At 46.1% G+C, this 19,690-nt stretch overlaps 1 protein-coding gene and 3 non-coding genes across 4 annotated transcripts in view; all 4 read right to left on the bottom strand.

The window, feature by feature from the left end:
• The window catches only part of LOC126427225 (probable cationic amino acid transporter), a 546,247-nt gene that overhangs the window by 448,152 nt on the left and 78,405 nt on the right, over positions 1 to 19,690 (bottom strand). The window contains exon 2 of the mRNA XM_050089463.1: positions 9,335 to 9,540. Within this exon, the coding sequence (XP_049945420.1) occupies positions 9,335 to 9,535 (201 nt within the window). The 5' untranslated portion in view covers positions 9,536 to 9,540. The remainder of the gene's footprint in view (positions 1 to 9,334; positions 9,541 to 19,690) is intronic.
• Positions 4,537 to 4,610, bottom strand: Trnat-ugu (transfer RNA threonine (anticodon UGU)). Its single transcript has one exon. It is a non-coding gene; the product is annotated as a tRNA-Thr (tRNA).
• Positions 4,974 to 5,047, bottom strand: Trnat-ugu (transfer RNA threonine (anticodon UGU)). Its single transcript has one exon. It is a non-coding gene; the product is annotated as a tRNA-Thr (tRNA).
• Trnat-ugu (transfer RNA threonine (anticodon UGU)) lies at positions 5,411 to 5,484 on the bottom strand. The gene has a single exon. It is a non-coding gene; the product is annotated as a tRNA-Thr (tRNA).

Genomic DNA, 19,690 nt, shown 5'->3' with positions numbered 1-19,690 from the left:
CCCAATTTCAGTATGATAGCTAAACCACCCCTTCTCCACTTTGCGAATACATAGAAAGAAAGGTCCCTTATCATTTAGCTACAATATAGCAGGTCAGCAACTTGAAGCAGTTAATGCCATAAATTATCTGGGAGTACGCATTAGGAGTGATTTAAAATGGAATGACCATATAAAGCTGATCGTCGGTAAAGCAGATGCCAGACCTAGATTCATTGGGAGAATCCTAAGGAAATGCAATCCGAAAACAAAGGAAGTAGGTTACAGTACGCTTGTTCGCCCACTGCTTGAATACTGCTCAGCAGTGTGGGATCCGTACCAGATAGGGTCGATAGAAGAGGTAGAGAAGATCCAACGGAGAGCAGCGCGCTTCGTTACAGGATCATTTAGTGATCGCGAAAGCGTTACGGAGATGGTAGATAAACTCCAGTGGAAGACTCTGCAGGAGAGACGCTCAGTAGCTCGGTACGGGCTTTTGTTGAAGTTTCGAGAACATACCTTCACCGAAGAGTCAAGCAGTATATTGCTCCCTCCTACGTATATCTCGCGAAGAGACCGTGAGGATAAAATCAGAGAGATTAGAGCCCACAGAGAGGCATACCGACAATCCTTTCCACGAACATTACGAGACTGGAATAGAAGGGAGAACCGATAGAGGTACTCAAGGTACCCTCCGCCACACACCGTCAGGTGGCTTGCGGAGTATGGATGTAGATGTAGATGTAGATATCATTGCGAACGTGGATAGATGACTGCACAGTACGTCCATTCAGTGTTAATTCTCGAACACACACACAATCAAAGCATATCAGACAGAGCTCTACATATTTCTAACGCCTCGAGCATAGTGCTTAATTTACGATCTCTCTGCGTATGAGAGTCACAGAGAATTCTCGTGTCTGAGGGTAAAATTAGAGAGTGAAAGACTCTCATCATACTGTCATTGACCAACCAGCCCTGCAGCACAGTTAGCGAATTAATCTGCAACCGACCAGAAGTAGATCGCTACACTCCATCTCTCTTGAAGGAAGGGAACTTTCCGAGTCCTCACCCATCCAAGTGCACAAGATTTCTCGAGATGCCCCCATGTCGAGAAGGTTAGCACTCCTTGTCGATGTATAGTATCAGATTTCAAAGTGTCGTGATGTAATAGCACATGGTTAAGAAGAACAAGAAACGAATGATTTTTATGCGCAATGGAGCTCCAGTCGGATGGAGTTCGACGCATTATGACGTAAATCAACGAAGCTATCAACTCTAAAGCAATGTTCTAGAGTCTAGGATCGGTACCTGGAAGGTATAGGTAAGGGAGAACATAGACACACGCACTCCTATGGCTACCACGTTCCGCACTTAAAACGGGCTATAATGATAGATCGCCTGCATTTTCAACCTATCAGTCGTGCGGAATTTAGCGCAGTTAATATTCCAATGTAAGAAATACATTAAAATACATTAAAATTGCTACACCAAGAAGAAATGCAGATGATAAACGGGTATTCACTGGAAAAATATATTATACTAGAAGTGAAATGTGATTACATTTTCACGCAGTTTGGTGGCATAGATCCTGAGAAATCAGTACCCAGAACAACCACCTCTGGCCGTAATAACGGCCTTGATTCGCCTGGGCATTCAGTCAAACAGAGCTTGGATAGCGTGTACAGGTACAGCTGCCCATGCAGCTTAAACACGATGCCACAACTTATCAAGAGTAGTGACTGGCGTATTGTGACGAGCCAGTTGCTCGGCCACCGGTGGTGAGAGATTTGGAGAATGTGCTGGCCAGGGCAGTAGTCGAACATTTTCTGTATCCAGAAAGGCCCGTACAGGACCTGCAACATGCGCTCGTGCATTATCCTGCTGAAATGTAGGGTTTCGCAGGGATCGAATGAAGGGTAGAGCCACGCATCGAAACACATCTGAAATGTAACGTCCACTGTTCAGAGTACCGTCAATGCGAACAAGAGGTGACCGAGACGTTTAACCAATGGCACCCCATACCATCACGCCGGGTGATACGCCAGTATGGCGATGACGAATACACACTTCCAGTGTGCGTACACCGCGATGTCGCCAAACACGGATGCGACCATCATGATGCTGTAAATAGAACCTGGATTCATCCGAAAAAATGACGTTTTGCCATTCGTGCACCCAGTTTCGTTGTTGAGTACATCATCGCAGGCGCTTCTGTCTGTGATGCAGTGTCAAGAGTAACCGCAGCCGTCGTCTCTGAGCTGATGGTCCGTGCTGCTGCAAACGTCGTCGAACTGTTCGTGCAGATGGTTGTTGTTTTGCAAACGTCCCCATCTGTTGACTCAGTGATCGAGACGTGGCTGCACGATCCGTCACAACCGTGCGGATAAGATGCCTGTCATCTCGACTGCTAGTGATACGAGACCGTTGGGATCCAGCACGGCGTTCCGTATTACCCTCCTGAACCCACCGATTCCATATTCTGCTAACAGTGATTGGATCTCGACCAACGCGAGCAGAAATGTCGAGATACGATAAACTGCAATTCCGATAGGCTACAATCAATACCTTTATCAAAGTCGGAAACGTGATGGTACGTATTTCTCCTCCATACACGAGGCATAACAACAACGTTTCACCAGGCAACGCCGGTCAACTCCTGTTTGTGTATGAGAAATCGGTTGGAAACTTTCCTCATGTCAGCACGTTGTAGGTGTCGCCACCGTCGCGAACGTTGTGTGAATGCTCTGAAAAGCTAATCATTTGCATATCACAGCATCTTCTTCCTGTCGGTTAAATTTCGCGTATTTAGCACGTCATCTTCGTGGTGTAGCAATTTTAATGGCCAGTAGTGTATATTTCAAGCGGATGACATACATTCTTCTTCCCAGTTTCTCTATGATATACTATGTTATCGAACCGTAAAACGAGAAAACCACTTCCTTAAAACATTGGCTCTATGTGATGTGAGTACAATATAGCTTTCCGGAGATGTATAGCACCCACTGTTCATATCTGATCACGGTTCGGAAATTATACTATGCCTGCACCAGCCCTATATGAAGTGATCGCTAGCAACGGCGAATACCTCTTACAAGGAAACAGATAAACGCATAGCAGCAACGTCCAACATGTGAAAATTACAAGTCACTCCGTCACTAACTCTGTAAACAGCACATCTGTCAGGCAAATGTATACACGGGGATTGCAGTGCCTTGCAAGCACCTACCGCTAACTTAGTGATGAAGGTGAAGTCTTGAATTTACACCCAAGATGCGACAGGGGGATGGAGTACATCACATGAATCATAGTTCGTTTAGAGGAATGTGCCACGTCTCATCACACATGAGATGGAAGTCCTCTGGTGACTGACAGGTTTACTGTTAACGATCACAAGTAGACAGTGCTTTAAACCACATACAGAACACGTGGCTGTATTCGAGTCGAACGCATATTATGTCACGTGACTGATGCATGCTGACAGAACAGTGGAAAAATTGACCTGCAGCAACTTCACACATCTCTAGAATGTATCATCAGTCAACCATTAAATCGTACTTCGTTAGAGCTCCATATCAATCGATCACCCCATCTACTCTCCGTTACCCTTTAACACAGATGCATGTAAGTTTAGAGGCGGATGGTTGTCAAACACAGTAGTCAACTCGTGTGTATCACTGACACCTCAACAGACATACAGTATAAAGCTGCCTCGCAGAAGAAAAAATTGACTGCGTCCCTAATTCGCTTCGCTTCCATGTCGACATTTTCTCGGATTCTCCTTGCTGCCACATACTCGCCCCCCACGTACAAATTGCTCTGCGCGAACCAGAAGATACGCAAGTACTTCCTCAAGTTCCCCGCATTTCGGTGTATATCGGTCAATTTTTAGCTATTCATCCGTTACTTTTCGCAATTCTATCGATTTTTCTATGTCAGTTCTATCCACGCAATCATGACATAACCTCTCGTACTGTTTATATGAAGACAGTAACTGTTCTTGAAAGAACAGTTACTGTTGATGACCGTGCAGCTTTTCCCTGGAATAAATGATGACTAACTGACAACCTCAGCTGCCGACAGGTGTTGTTGACATACCTCGATGTGGACAGCTGAAAATGTGTGCCCCGACCGGGACTCGAACCCGGGATCTCCTGCTTACATGGCAGACGCCCTATCCATCTGACCCACCGTGGACACAGATGAATAGCGCGACTGCAGGGACTTATCCCTTGCACGCTTCCCGTGAGACTCACATTCCCAACTGTCCACAATTCTACATATATATTGTACCTTATAGACATTTGCCCATCCACTCATTACTCGCGCACGCTTTGGCGATTCCCGTAAGAGTTTGGGCAACCTGTGCGCATTCGCACAGACGAAGGTCGATGGCTGGGTAGCATTTAACTATATATATGAAGACAGTAACTATACTTGAAAGAACAGATAATGTTGATGACCGTGCAGCTTTTCCCTGGAATAAGTGATGACTAACTGAAACCCTCAGCTGCCGACAGGTGTTGTTGATATACCTCGATGTGGACAGCTGAAAATGTGTGCCCCGACCGGGACTCGAACCCGGGACCTCCTGCTTACATGGCAGACGCTCTATCCATCTGGGCCACCGAGGACACAGATGAATAGCGCGACTGCAGGGACTTATCCCTTGCACGCTTCCCGTGAGACTCACATTCCCAACTGTCCACAATTCTACATATGTATTGTACCTTATAGACATTTGCCCATCCACTCATTACTCGCGCACGCTTTGGCGATTCCCGTAAGAGTTTGGGCAACCTGTGCGCATTCGCACAGACGAAGGTCAATGGCTGGGTATCATTTAACTATATATATGAAGACAGTAACTATACTTGAAAGAACAGATAATGTTGATGACCGTGCAGCTTTTCCCTGGAATAAGTGATGACTAACTGAAACCCTCAGCTGCCGACAGGTGTTGTTGATATACCTCGATGTGGACAGCTGAAAATGTGTGCCCCGACCGGGACTCGAACCCGGGACCTCCTGCTTACATGGCAGACGCTCTATCCATCTGGGCCACCGAGGACACAGATGAATAGCGCGACTGCAGGGACTTATCCCTTGCACGCTTCCCGTGAGACTCACATTCCCAACTGTCCACAATTCTACATATGTATTGTACCTTATAGACATTTGCCCATCCACTCATTACTCGCGCACGCTTTGGCGATTCCCGTAAGAGTTTGGGCAACCTGTGCGCATTCGCACAGACGAAGGTCAATGGCTGGGTATCATTTAACTATATATATGAAGACAGTAACTATACTTGAAAGAACAGATAATGTTGATGACCGTGCAGCTTTTCCCTGGAATAAGTGATGACTAACTGAAACCCTCAGCTGCCGACAGGTGTTGTTGATATACCTCGATGTGGACAGCTGAAAATGTGTGCCCCGACCGGGACTCGAACCCGGGACCTCCTGCTTACATGGCAGACGCTCTATCCATCTGGGCCACCGAGGACACAGATGAATAGCGCGACTGCAGGGACTTATCCCTTGCACGCTTCCCGACTGTGCTGCCATGTAAGCAGGAGATCCCGGGTTCGAGTCCCGGTCAGGGCACACATTTTCAGCTGTCCACATCGAGGTATATCAACAACACCTGTCGGCAGCTGAGGGTTTCAGTTAGTCATCATTTACTCTCGTTCTGTGTTCTAAAATTGCTTGTAAATGTAGCGCATCTGCCAACACCTAGCCCAAATGCATAGATCGGGAGGTGTAGCACAGCAGTGTAATCGATTGTGTCCAGTCACCTCCACATTTGGAGAGCGTTTGCTTTGTTTTCTGTACGTCTGTGTATATACATATGTCGCAGATGGCTACCAGGATCCGTAGTAGACCCGAGTTAGCGTCCAAAGGTGGATCCGCCACGTGTTATATCTGGACTGATGTTTGGAGGCGGATCCACCACACATCACATCTGTGACAGGGTTCACAGGTAGACCAACCACGCGTTACATCTGGACACGTATTCTATCTTCGAAGTTTGGTCCACCATCAGAGGGGACTGGGTCCTGGGAGCCGTCTGTGACACATACATATACACAGACATAAAGAAAACAGAACAAACGCTCTCCAAATGTGGAGGTGGCTGAACACAATCGATTTATCTGATCTACCCATCTAATCTTCAGCATTTGTCTGTAGCACCACATTTCAAGAGCCTCTATCCTCTTGTTGTCTAAACTGTTTATCGTCCATGTTTGACTTCCATACATGGCTACAATCCATCCAAATACTTAAATCAATCCTCAGTGTTAACAAATTACTCTTCTTCAGAAACGCTGTTCTTGCCATTGGCAGTCTACTGTCATCAGTTATTTTGCTCCCCAAATAGCAAAACTCATTTACTACTTTAAGTGTCTCGTTTCCTAATCTAATTCCCTCAGCATCAGCCGATTTCATTGGATTGCATTCGATTATCCTCGTTTTGCTTTTGTTCATGTTCACCTTATATCCTCTTTTCAAGACACTGTCCATCGATTCAACTGCTCTTCCAAGTCCTTTGCTGTCTCTGACAGAATTACAATGTCATCGGCGAACCTCAAAGTTTTTATTACTTCTCTCTGGACTTTAATTCACACTTCAAATTTTTCTTTTGTTCCCTTTAGTGCTTGCTAAGTATACATATTGAATAATATTGGGGTTGGCAACAGCCTGTCTCACTCCCTTCTCAACCTCTGCCTGCCTTTCGTGCCCCACGACTTTTATAATTGCCGTCTGGTTTCTGTTCAAATTATAAATAGCCTTTCGCTCCCTGGATTTTACCCTTGCCCTCTTAAGAATTTGAAAGAGACTATTCCAGTGAGCATTGTCAAGAGCTTTCTCTAGGCCTACAAATGGTATAAACGTAGGTTTGCGTTTTTGTCTTCTACGAGAAGTCGTAGGATCAGTATTGCCTCAAGTATTGCTACATTTCTCCTGAACCCAAACTGATCTTCCCCGAGGTCAGCTTCTACCAGTTTTTCCAATCTTCTGTAAAAAATTCGTGATAGTATTTTGCAGCCATGGCTTCTTAAACTGATAGTCGGTTATTTTTCACAAATGTCAACACCTGCTTCCTTGAAGTCGGAGGGTATTTCACCCGTCTCATACATCTTGTTCACCAGATTGAAGAGTTTTGTCATGTCTGGCTCTCCAAAAGCTATGAATAATTCCAACGGAATGTTGTCTACTCCTGGCGCCGTGGTCCGACTTAACTCTTTCAGTGCTTTGTCAAATTCTTAACACAGTATCATACTCTGTTCCCATCTTTACCTACTGCGTGGTCCTCTAGTCGTGGCCGGGCCAAATATCTCACGAAATAAGTGTCTAACAGAAAAACTACAGATGGCGCTATGGTTGGCCCGCAAGATGGCGCTGCCATACGTCAAAAGGATATCAACTGCGTTTTTTAAATAGAAACCCCCATTTTGTATTGCATATTCGTGTACTACGTAAAGAAATATGAATGTTTTAGCTGGACCACTTTTTTCGCTTTGTGATAGATGGCGCTGTAATAGTCACAAACATATGGCTCACAAATTTAGACGAACAGTTGGTAACAGGTAGATTTTCTAAATTAAAATACAGAACGTAGGTATGTTCGAACAGTTTATTTCTGTTGTTCCAATGTGATACATGTAGCTTTGTGAACTTATCATTTCTGAGAACGCATGCTGTTACAGCGTGATTACCTGTAAATACCACATTAATGCAATAAATGCTCAAAATGATGTCCGTCAACCTCAACGCATTTGGTAATACGTGTAACGACATTCCTCTCAACAGCGAGTATTTCGCCTTTCGTAATGTTCGCACATGCATTGACAATGCGCTGACGCATGTTGTCAGGCGTTGTTGGTGGATCACGATAGCAAATATCCTTCAACTTTCTCCACAGAAAGAAATCCGGGGACGTCAGATCCGTTGAACGTGCGGGCCACGGTATGGTGCTTCGACGACCAATCCACCTGTCATAAAATATGCTATTCTGTACCGCTTCAACCGCACGCGAGTTATGTGCCGGACATCCATCATGTTGGAAGTACATCGCCATTCTATCATGCAGTGAAACATCTTGTAGTAACATCGGTAAAACTTTACGTAGGAAATCAACACACATTGCACCATTTAGATTGCCATCGATAAAATGGGGGCCAATTATCCTTCCTCCCATAATGCCGCACCATACATTAACCCGCCAAGGTCGCTGATGTTCCACTTGTAGCCATAGTGGATTTTCCGTTGCCCAATAGTGCATATTATGCTGGTTTACGTTACCGCTGTTGCTGAACGACGCTTCGTCGCTAAAATAAACGCGTGCAAAAAATCTGTCATCGTCCCGTAATTTCTCTTGTGCCCAGTGGCGCAACTGTATACGACGTTCAAAGTCATCGCCATGCAATTCATGGTGCATAGAAATACGGTACGGGTGCAATCGTTGTTGATGTAGCATTCTCAACATCGATGTTTTTGAGATTCCCGATTCTGACGCAATGTGCGGATTAGCCGCGACAGCAGCTAAAACACCTACTTGGACATCATCATTTGTTGCTGGTCGTGGTTGACATTTCACATGTGGCTGAACACTTCCTGTTTCCTTAAATAACGTAACTATCCGGCGAACGGTCCGGACACTTGGATGATGTCGTCCAGGATACCGAGCGGCATACATAGCACACGCCTGTTGGGCATTTTGATCACAATAGCCATACACCAACACGATATCGACCTTTTCCGCAATTGGTAAACGGTCCATTTTAACACGGGTAATGTATCACGAAGCGAATACCGTCCGCACTGGCGGAATGTTACGTGATACCACGTACTTGTATGTTTGTGACTATTACAGCGCCGTCTATCACAAACCGAAAAAAGTAGTCCAACTAAAACATTCATATTTCTTTACGTACTACACGAATATGTAATAAAAAATGTGGGTTCATATTTTAAAAAACGCAGTTAATATCCGTTTGTCCTATGGCAGCGCCATCTAGCGGGCCAACCATAGCGCTATCTGGTCCCCCCCTTCAAGCTAGACAAGTTTCGTTCTTTGTAGTTTTTTCGTTAGACGCTTATTTCGTGAGATATTTGGCCCGGTCATTTTGTTGTTTTAATGGCCTGCTGAAGGTTTGTATTACGTTAGAAGCAAATAAGTGACCCCAACGTCGTGGGTACCCCTTGTTGGAAAAGTGCTGTGCATACAGGTGATAAGTTGTCGTGGCTTCCCCTTGTTATAATTTAGCTGTGCATACAGGTGATAAGCTGTCGTGGGGCCCCCCTTGTTAGAAACTTTCATGCATACAGGTGAGAAGCGGCAGCCAGCCTACCTTGAGCTTGAGCTTCTTCTCGGGGTGGTCGGCGTCGGAGCGGGTCGTGACGACGGCGGGGGCGCCCTTGGTGGCCGGCGCCGCGTCGCCCTGCATCGACTCCACATTCTTGGTGCGGATGAGCTTGCTGAACAGCGTCAGCCCGTCACGCTTCAGCTCTGCGCGGTCCACGTTGCCCAGTGCGCCCAAGTTCAGCTTCATCGTGCCTGCACACACAACGCAAACACGTTCAGTATCCACACATGCACTGCACACATACACTGAAACGCCAAAGAAACTGGTATAGGCATGCGTATTGTAACACAAGGATATGTAAACTGGCACAATACGGCGCTGTGGTCGGCAACACCTGTATGAGGTGAGAAACCAATGAAAGATTCGAAAGCAAATAAATCAGCAGCTCCAGATGGAATCCCAATTCGGTTTTACAATGAGTTCTCTATGACGTTGGGCCATTGTATAGGCTACGTTTATCGTGAATCTCTCATCCGGCCCAGAGTCCCTAGTGACTGAAAAAAGTGCAGGTGACTCCAGTACATACGAAGGGTAAAAGAACAGACCTTCAAAATTACAGACCAATATCCCTAACTGGTTTGCTGCAGGACCCTTGAACATATTCTCAGTTCGAATATAGTAAATTTTCTTGACACTGAGAAGTTTATGTCCAAGAACCAGAATGTTTTTAGAAAGCATTCCTTCGGCGAAATTCAACTTGACATTTTATCACATGATATACTGCGAACTATGAATGAAGGGCAACAGGCAGATGCAATATTTCTAGATTCCCAGAAGGCGTTTAAGACGGTGCCCCATTGCAGCCTGTTAAGGAAGGTACGAGCATATGGAATAAGTTCCCATATACGTGAGTGGGTCCAAGAGTTCTTAAACAATAGAACGTAGTATGTTGTACTCGACAGCGAGTGTTCATCAGAGACAAAGGTATCGTCAGAAGTCCCCCAGCGAAGTCTGATAGGACTGCTGTTGTTCTCCGTATACCAAAGGATTTGGCGGCCAATGTGGGCAGCCATCTGTGGTTGTTTGCTGATGAAGCTGTGGCGTATCGTAAGATGTCGAAGTTGAGTGACTTTAGGAAGATACAAGGCGAATTAGACAAAATTTGCAGTTGGTGTGATGAATGGCAGCTACCCCTAAATCTGGAAAAATGTAAGTTAATGCGGGTGAGTAGGAAGAACAAACATGTAATGTTCAGATACAGTATTACTAGTGGCCTACTTGACACAGCCGGCCGCTGTGGCCGAGCGGTCCTAGGCGTTTCAGTCTGGAAACGCACCACTGCTCTGGTGACAAGTTCGAATCCTGCCTCGAACATGGATGTGTGTGCTGTCCTTAGGTTAGTTAGGTTAAAGTAGTTCTAAGTTCTAGGGGACTGATGACCTCAGATGTCAAGTCCCATAGTACTCAGAGCCATTTGCACCATCTACTTGACACAGTCAAATCATTTCAATATCTGGGCGTAACGTTCCAAAGCGACATGAAATGGAACGAGCATTTGAGAACTGTGGTAGGAAAGGTGAGTCGTTGTCTTCGGTTTTCTGGGGAGTGGTTCACCTATAAAGGAGACCGCATATAGAAGGCTGGTGAGACGTGTTCTTGACTACCGCTCGAGTGTTTGTGATCCGCATCAGGTCGGATTGAAGGAAGCCGTCGAAGCAACTCACAAGGGGAGGCCGCCAATTGTGAAATTCAGATTCGATTCATACTGCGCATAATAAAAGCTCATGGCCAGAGGTGTAATGTGGCAAAGCACCAGGATGCACTTCTCAGCCGTTGTCGAGAAAATCGACAGTTAAAAGAAACCGTTGCGGTGAAATACTCTCTACGGTTCAAAATTTTTCTACAGCGTCCTGGCGCAGCGGTAAGCGCTCGGGTTCGTAATCCGAAGGTCACAGGATCGAACCCCGCCGCATGCAACTTTTTTTATTATTAGTTTTTTATAATTCATATATATGAATTATATATATATTGTAATTCAAATATATATTTGAATTACAAAAAACTAATAATAAAAAAAAGTTGCATGCCGCGAATTAATGAATTGCTTATGCATGTTGGTGAAGGCGGATCGCTCTCCAATTGTACCGCCTCCATTTTTCCGTTTGTTTAACAGGGTGTACCAAAGCTCTCCCGTCCGCACTGATTTTCGACGATGTTATAAGTTGCGCTAGGGACCGCATCTACCTTCTTTCGAAGTTAGCAGGCGACTACACTGTTATGCGGCGGCTCGTTTCGGCCCATTCAACATCTGTCCTTCAAGTGGAACGAGCGAGTAACGGAGTTTATATTTCATACCTGCCACAGCAAATTTGTGTTTGTGGGGTCTCTATTCTAATTCGAACGTTTGACTTACACTATACGTATTCGTTTCGGAATATCGTTTCTACGTCTTCCGTTAACTATACGTGGTTAACATTATGAAGACAATTAATAACATTTGTGAAATACAACTTTGCGGAAAACATAATGATGTTCGAAGTCGCCAGTTTTTCCACGACAAACGACTTTCAACAACATATTATATGCATAATTGTTGCAACTGATTGCCGGGAATTATATATATATATATATATATATATATATATATATATATATATATACACATTTAAATTACAAAAAACAAATACTAAAAAAAAAAAGTTGCACGGCGCGAGATTCGATCCGGCGACCTTCGGATTACAAACCCGAGCGTTTACCGCTGCGCCACAACGCTGTGGAGAATTGTAAATCGTAGAGAGTATTTCACCGAACGGTTTCTTTTTAACTGTCGATTTTCTCGATAACGACTGAGAAGTGCATCTTAGTGCTTTGCCACATTACACCTCTGGCCATGAGCTTTTACTATGCGCAGTATGAATCGAATCTGAATTTCACAATTGGCGGCCTCCCCTTGTCAGAGGCGGGTTGTTAGATTTGTTACTGTTAGGTTCGAACAACACATAAGTGCTATTGAGATGCTTCGGGAACTCAAATGGGAATCCCTGGAGGCAAGGCGATGTTCTTTTCGGGAAAACTGTGGGGAAAATTTAGAGTGCCGGCATTAGAAGCTGACTGCCAAACAATGCTACTGGGGCGAACGTACATCGTGCATAAGGATGACGAAGATAAGGTACGATGAATTGGGGCTCATACCGAGGCATATAATTAGTCGTTTTTCCATCGCTCTATTTGCGAGTGGAGCAGGGAAGGAAATAATAGTAATACAGGGTACCCTCCGCCAAGCACCGTTCGGTGGTTTGCATGGTAGCTATGTAGATGTAGAATAAACAACACAAGACACAACAAAAATGTTCGATTCGCTTGTGGAAATTTACCAGACGTATCAAACCATCCTCGTACTAGGCGTGTTTTTTAAGTAAGTACCGTTCTGAAATAAAAAAAAAGACGTGCTAAAATATCTCAATAATTTAATTTTTACATGAAAGCCTGTACCTTAATCTACGCACTGACGCCATTACAGTCTGATTCTTCCTTGTTTACGTTGTGTACCGAGTGTTTAAGATGCCTCCGATAATAGTGAGCCCCACCGACTGTGAAGTAGGGACTGTTCTAATATTTCTTAGTGCTAAAGGCCTAAATGCGGTCGATATTCATCATGAGATCTGTACAGTTTAAAGAGAAAACATTATGAGTGATGGAATGGTAAGAAAGTGGGTGAGAGAATTTAAAGATGGCCGCACAAATGTGCACGACGAACAACGGAGTGGGCTTCCTTCGGGCGTTAATTAAAGTTTGGTGCAGGAAGTGGACAATAAGGTGAGAGAAAACAGACGCTTTACGATTTCCTCCTTGCGGGGAGACTTTCCTAATGTTTCTCGTAGCGTTTTGTATGGCTTTGTGCCCACGTTGGGTACCGAAAATATTGACGGATGTGCACAAAACCAAACGTTTAGGCGATGCATTGACTTTCCTTGAGTGGTACCACAACGACGGCGATGACTTCTTAAGCCAAATTGTTACGGGCGATGAAACATGGGAGGCCTACGTCACACCAGAATCAAAGCAACAGTCCATGGAAGTTGAGCAAGGGCGTCGTTTTGCTGCAAGACAATGTCCGTTCGCATGTGGCGAATCAGACCAAAGATCTCATCACATCTTTTCGATTGGAAACTCTAGATCATCCTCGGTACAGCCCCCAACCTTGCGTCCAGTGACTACCATCTGTTCCTGCACTTGAAGAAACACCTGGGCGGTCAGCGTCTTCGAGACGATGACGAAGTGAAAACAGTGGTGATGCAGTGGTTAACAAGTCAGGCGGCAGACTTCTATGAGGAGGGTATTCAAAAACTGGTACAACGTAATAAGTGCCTCAATATTGACGGAAATTATATAGAAAAGTAGATTAAGGTACAGGTTTTCATGTAAAAATAAAATTATTGAGATATCTTAGCATGTCTTTTTTTTATTTCAAAACGGTGCTTGCTTAAAAAACAGGCCTCGTACATACAGGGAGGAAGGCAACGTTATACACTACTGGCCATTAAAATTGCTAAACCAAGAAGAAATTCAAATGATAAACGGGTATTCATTGGAGAAATATATTATACTAGAACTGACATGTGATTACATTTTCACACAATTTGAGTGCATAGCTCCTGAGAAATCAGTACCCAAAACAACCACCTCTGACCGTAATAACGGCCTCGATACGCCTGGGCATTCACTCAAACAGAGCTCGGATGGCGTGTACAGGTACAGCTGCCCATGCAGCTTAAACACGATACCACAGTTCATCAAGAGTAGTGACTGGCGTATTGTGACGAGCCAGACGTTTTCAATTGGTGAGAGATGTGGGGAATGTGCTGGCCAGGGCAGCAGTGGAACATTGTCTGTATCCAGAAAGGCCCGTAGAGAACCTGAAAGATGAGGTCGTGCATTATCCTGTTGAAATGTAGGGTTTCGCAGGTACCGAATGAAGGGTAGAGCCACGGGTCGTAACACATCTGAAATGTAACGTCCACTGTTCAAAGTGCCGTCAATGCGAACAAGAGGTGACCGAGACGTGTAACCAGTTGGCACCCCATACCATCACGCCGGGTCATACGCCAGTATGGCGATGACGAATACACGCTTCCAATGTGCGTTCACCGCTATGTCGCCAAACACGGATGCGACCATCACGATGCTGTAAACAGAACCTGGATTCATCCGAAAAAATGACGTTTTGCCATTCGTGCACCCAGGTTCGTCGTCGAGAACACCATTGCAGGCGCTCCTGTCTGTGATGCAGCGTGAAGGGTAACCGCAGTCGAAGTCTCCGAGCTGATATTCCGTGCTGCTGCAAACGTCGTCGAACTGTTCGTGCAGATGGTTGTTGTCTTGCAAACGTCCCATTCTGTTGACTCAAGGGTCGAGACGTGACTGCACGATCCGTTACAGCCATGCGGATACGATGCCTGTCATCTCGACTGCTAGTGATACGAGGCCGTTGGGATCCAGCACGGCGTTCCGTATGACACTCCTGAACCCACCGATTCCATATTCTGCTAACAGTCATTGGATCTCGACCAACGCGAGCAGCAACGTCGCGATACGATACACCGCAATTGTGATAGGCTACAATCGGACCTTTATCAAAGTCGGAAACATGATGGTACGCATTTCTCCTCCTTACACGAGGCATCACAACAACGTTTCACCAGGCAACGTCGGTCAGCTGCTGTTTGTGTATGAGAAATCGGTTGGAAACTTTCCTCATGTCAGCACGTTGTAGGTGTCGCCACCGGCGCCAACCTCGTGTGAATGCTCTGAAAAGCCAATCGTTTGCATATCACAGCATCTTCTTCCTGTCGGTTAAATTTCGCGTCCGCAGCACGTCATGTTCGTGGTGTAGCGATTTTAATGGCCAGTAGTGTATGTACCGCTGGTGGCTTAGCCTATGGCGGAGAAAATGTGTTCGACCTGCAGAGAGTTCTCAGCGGCACGGTCGGAACTGGGACGCGAGGACTGGTCTCGGTCTCGCAGTCAGAAGTGAGGCTGCAGTTGACCGCCGGAACAAGAGCGCGCCGGCAAGTGGACGACAGCGCCGGGGGTTCTGCGATTGCCTGTCACGTCCACCGCGCCTGCCCAATTTGACTGCTCTGTCTGCCACCCCAGCTCCGTCCCCAGAGTCCTATCCTCCCCACTCTCCCCTCCGTCCTCCCTCCCCCCCGCCCGCCGTCGGTAGACGCTGCAGCTGCCGCCGCCGTTGTATTGATCGCCCCACGCTCTGCTTTCCTTCCCCCCACGCTTCAAACATCCCCTCCTACACACTACGCCCCCCACGCCACCTTCCCCCGCTCTCGTGGCGGCCGGCAGACGGTATTTCCGCCCCCGCATCGCCACCCCGCCCGCCGGCCGGAATAAGCTGCGGTGACGTCAGGCGGTGCCGCTGCGGCCGTCTACAATTATAGAGCGCCGGGGCCGCGCCACGCACACCCTCCGCCACTCACCGCCGCCACGTGTCGGCGCGCCTACGGCCTGGGCCAGCCTCGCGCCTTCAATTGCGGGGGCGGCTAATCGATTGGACCAGCAAAAGCGGGGGCGGCGTAGGCAGAGGCGGCAGCACCGCGACCCGTGACCTGCCCTCCCGTTCGGCCGCTCTTGCTAGCGTGTAAGTGATCCACCAACGTCACACGGACCGACGGCTCTATACAGGGTGTTACAAAAAGGTACGGCCAAACTTTCAGGAAACATTCCTCACACACAAAGAAAGAAAAGATGTTATGTGGACATGTGTCCGGAAACGCTTAATTTCCGTTTTACAGCTCATTTTATTACTTCTCTTCAAATCGCTTTAATCGTGGAATGGAAACACACAGCAACAGAACGTACCAGCGTGACTTCAAACACTTTGTTAGAGGAAATGTTCAAAATGTCCTCCGTTAGCGAGGATACGTACATCCAACCTCCGTCGCACGGAATCCCTGATGCGCTGATGCAGCCCTGGAGAATGGCGTATTGTATCACAGCCGTCCACAATACGAGCACGAAGAGTCTCTACATTTGGTACCGGGGTTGCGTAGACAAGAGCTTTCAAATACCCCCATAAATGAAAGTCAAGAGGGTTGAGGTCAGGAGAGCGTGGAGGCCACGGAATTGGTCCGCCTCTACCAATCCGTCAGTCACCGAATCTGTTGTTGAGAAGCGTACGAACACTTCGACTGAAATGTGCAGGAGCTCCATCGTGCATGAACCACATGTTGTGTCGTACTTGTAAAGGCACATGTTCTAGCAGCACAGGTAGAGTATCCCGTATGAAATCGTGATAGCATGCTCCATTGAGCGTAGGTGGAAGAACGTGGGGCCCCATCGGGGCATCACCAACAATGCCTGCCCAAACGTTCACAGAAAATCTGTGTTGATGACGTGATTGCACAATTGCGTGCGGATTCTCGTCAGCCCACACATGTCGATTGTGAAAATTTACAATTTGATCACGTTGGAATGAAGCCTCATCCGTAAAGAGAACATTTGCACTGAAATGAGGATTGACACATAGTCGGATGAACCATTCGCAGAAGTGTACCCGTGGAGGCCAATCAGCTGCTGATAGTGCCTGCACACGCTGTACACGGTACGGAAACAACTGGTTCTCCCGTAGCACTCTCCATACAGTGACGTGGTCAACATTACCTTGTACAGCAGCAACTTCTCTGGCGCTGGCATTAGGGTTATCGTCAACTGCACGAAGAATTGCCTCGTCCATTGCAGGTTTCTTCGTCGTTCTAGGTCTTCCCCAGTCGCGAGTCATATGCTGGAATGTTCCGTGCTCCATAAGACGCCGATCAATTGCTTCGAACGTCTTGATGCCGGGACATCTCCGTTCTGGAAATCTGTCTCGATACAAACGTACCGCGTCACGGCTATTGCCCCGTCCTAATCCGTACATCAAATGGGCATCTGCCAACTCCGCATTTGTAAACATTGCACTGACTGCAAAACCACGTTCGTGATGAACACCAACCTGTCGATGCTACGTACTGATGTGCTTGATGCTAGTACTGTAGAGCAATGAGTCGCATGTCAACACAAGCACCGAAGTCAACATTACCTTCCTTCAATTGGGCCAAGTGGCGGTGAATCGAGGAAGTACAGTACATACTGACGAAACTAAAATGAGTTCTAACATGGAAATTAAGCGTTTCCGGACACATGTCCACATAACATATTTTCTTTCTTTGTGTGTGAGGAACGTTTCCTGAAAGTTTGGCCGTACCTCTCTGTAACGCCCTGTATACGCGATCGGCGCGCGCCTAGCGGCGTCAGACGGAAAAAGACAAACAGCTGCCGCGCTCAACATAGGTAACAGTTGTGTGGCAGATATCGTCAGACGATTCGAAACTGAGGACCGTACCGACTGTATACCGCAAAAGGGCCAGCTGCCGAAGCTGCATGCACGTAACGGAAAATAAAGAAGTAGTCCACCCAGATCAGCACGTGAGCTGCTAAACGAGACTGGCTACAAGGTACATCCTTAAACGATTCGAAGAACATTGAATGAAAGTGGCTACTATGGAAGAGTGGCTAGGAAGATACCGCGTGTGAATGAACAGAATCGAAAGAAGACATTGTACTTTGCCAGGGAGTTTATTACGAAGGATGGATACGGTGGCACGACGTGATTTTTGCCGACGAAAGTAAATTTGAAACGCCCCTTTAGAAAAATCAATGAATTACTTTTCTGATAGACCTCTTACATTATTTGATCTTAGTTCAAATGGCTCTGAGCACTATGGAACTTAACATCTGAGGTCATCAGTCCCCTAGAACTTAGAACTACTTAAACCTAACTAACCTAAGGACATCACACACATCCATGCCCGAGGCGGGATTCGAACCTGCGACCGTAGCAGTCGCGCGGTTCCGGATTGAAGTGCCTAGAACCGCTCGGCCACCGCGGCCGGCATTATTTGATCTTCAAACAGCTGAGCAGAACTGAACGTACTCAGACATTTCTCTCTTTACTTTTTCTGATCAACACTAAACCGTCACACAATATTTTTGGCGCAACGCAATCTTACTTTCAATAATCTCTAGAAAAGAATGGCCCTGACTAATAATAACCTATACCTTTCACGAATCACTTACCTCACAAAAATCTTCGTTAGTCGAACTACTGCAATACAGCGAGCGCCACTACTGCCAGCTAAATAAAAGATTCAAACTACTGAAGGCACTAACTACTGATAGGCATAGTTAGCAAATGAAAGATTTTGATAGAGAACAAACAATGTATTTACTTTAATAGTCTTCAAAGGTCATAATATATATATCAGTTCATGACATCCATTCTTACAAATGTACTGTCTCTGATGGACAGACGTCCAGATCGTCCGCTCTCAAGTCTCCGCCATCTCTCTCCCCACATCCACCACTGCTGGCGGCTCACCTCCAACTCGCAACGCTACGCGCTGTTCACATCCAACAGCCCAACACTACAATAGCGAATATTCCAACAACGCCATCCAGCCACAGACTGCACACAGCACAGTCAGTGATTTTCATACAGAGCGCTACGTGGCGTTTCCAACATAAAAACCTGAACAGCCTACTTACAAATTTAACGTTTTTGGGTCGGAGGGACGAAGCATGGTTTGGCGGAAGAAGAGCGAAGAATTTACAGTCGCAAATATTAAACCGACTGTATAGTAAGGACGTGGCAGCGTTCTTGTCTGGGGCTGTATATCAATATTTGGAACGGTCGAATAGGTGTTCATCGACAGTATTAAGGACAAATATGTCTGTTTCAACTTATTAAAGAACAATTTTCGGAAAACTTCTGAAACCATGGGGATATCAAACACGTTCAAGTTTTACCAGGACAATGACCCGAGACATAAGGCTCGCATTGTGCAGGAATATTTGTTGTACAATTGCCCCAAAGTCCTACAACCGCCACCCCAATTCCAGATCTCAACCTCACTGGAAATGTGTGGGGAGAACTGGAGCGACGTATAAGAAAAACACCAGCGTCGTGCAACAAGGAAACTCTGAAGCGTCGAGTAAAAGAAGAATGGGACAGTGCTGCCAAAACAGAGTTACTAAACACAGACTTCCGAAATTCCTTCACCAAAGAAGACGAAGTAAATATTCCACAATACCAATCAAGAACACCTGCCAACATGAGTAACGTAGAAGTAAATATCCTCGGAGTAGTGAAGCAACTCAAATCACTTAATAAAAGCAAATCTTCTGGTACAGACTGTATACCAATTAGGTTCCTTTCAGAGTATGCTGATGCATTAGCTCCATACTTAACAACCATGCACAACCGTTCGCTCGACGAATAATCCGTATCCAAAGAGTGAAAAGTTGCACAGGTCACACAAGTATTCAAGAAAGGTAGCAGGAGTAATCCAG

Source organism: Schistocerca serialis, chromosome 11 (assembly GCF_023864345.2).
Source record: "Schistocerca serialis cubense isolate TAMUIC-IGC-003099 chromosome 11, iqSchSeri2.2, whole genome shotgun sequence".
NCBI lineage: Eukaryota > Metazoa > Arthropoda > Insecta > Orthoptera > Acrididae > Schistocerca > Schistocerca serialis.
Note: the sequence above shows the minus strand (reverse complement) of the source record. Positions and strands in the feature narration are given on the sequence as shown.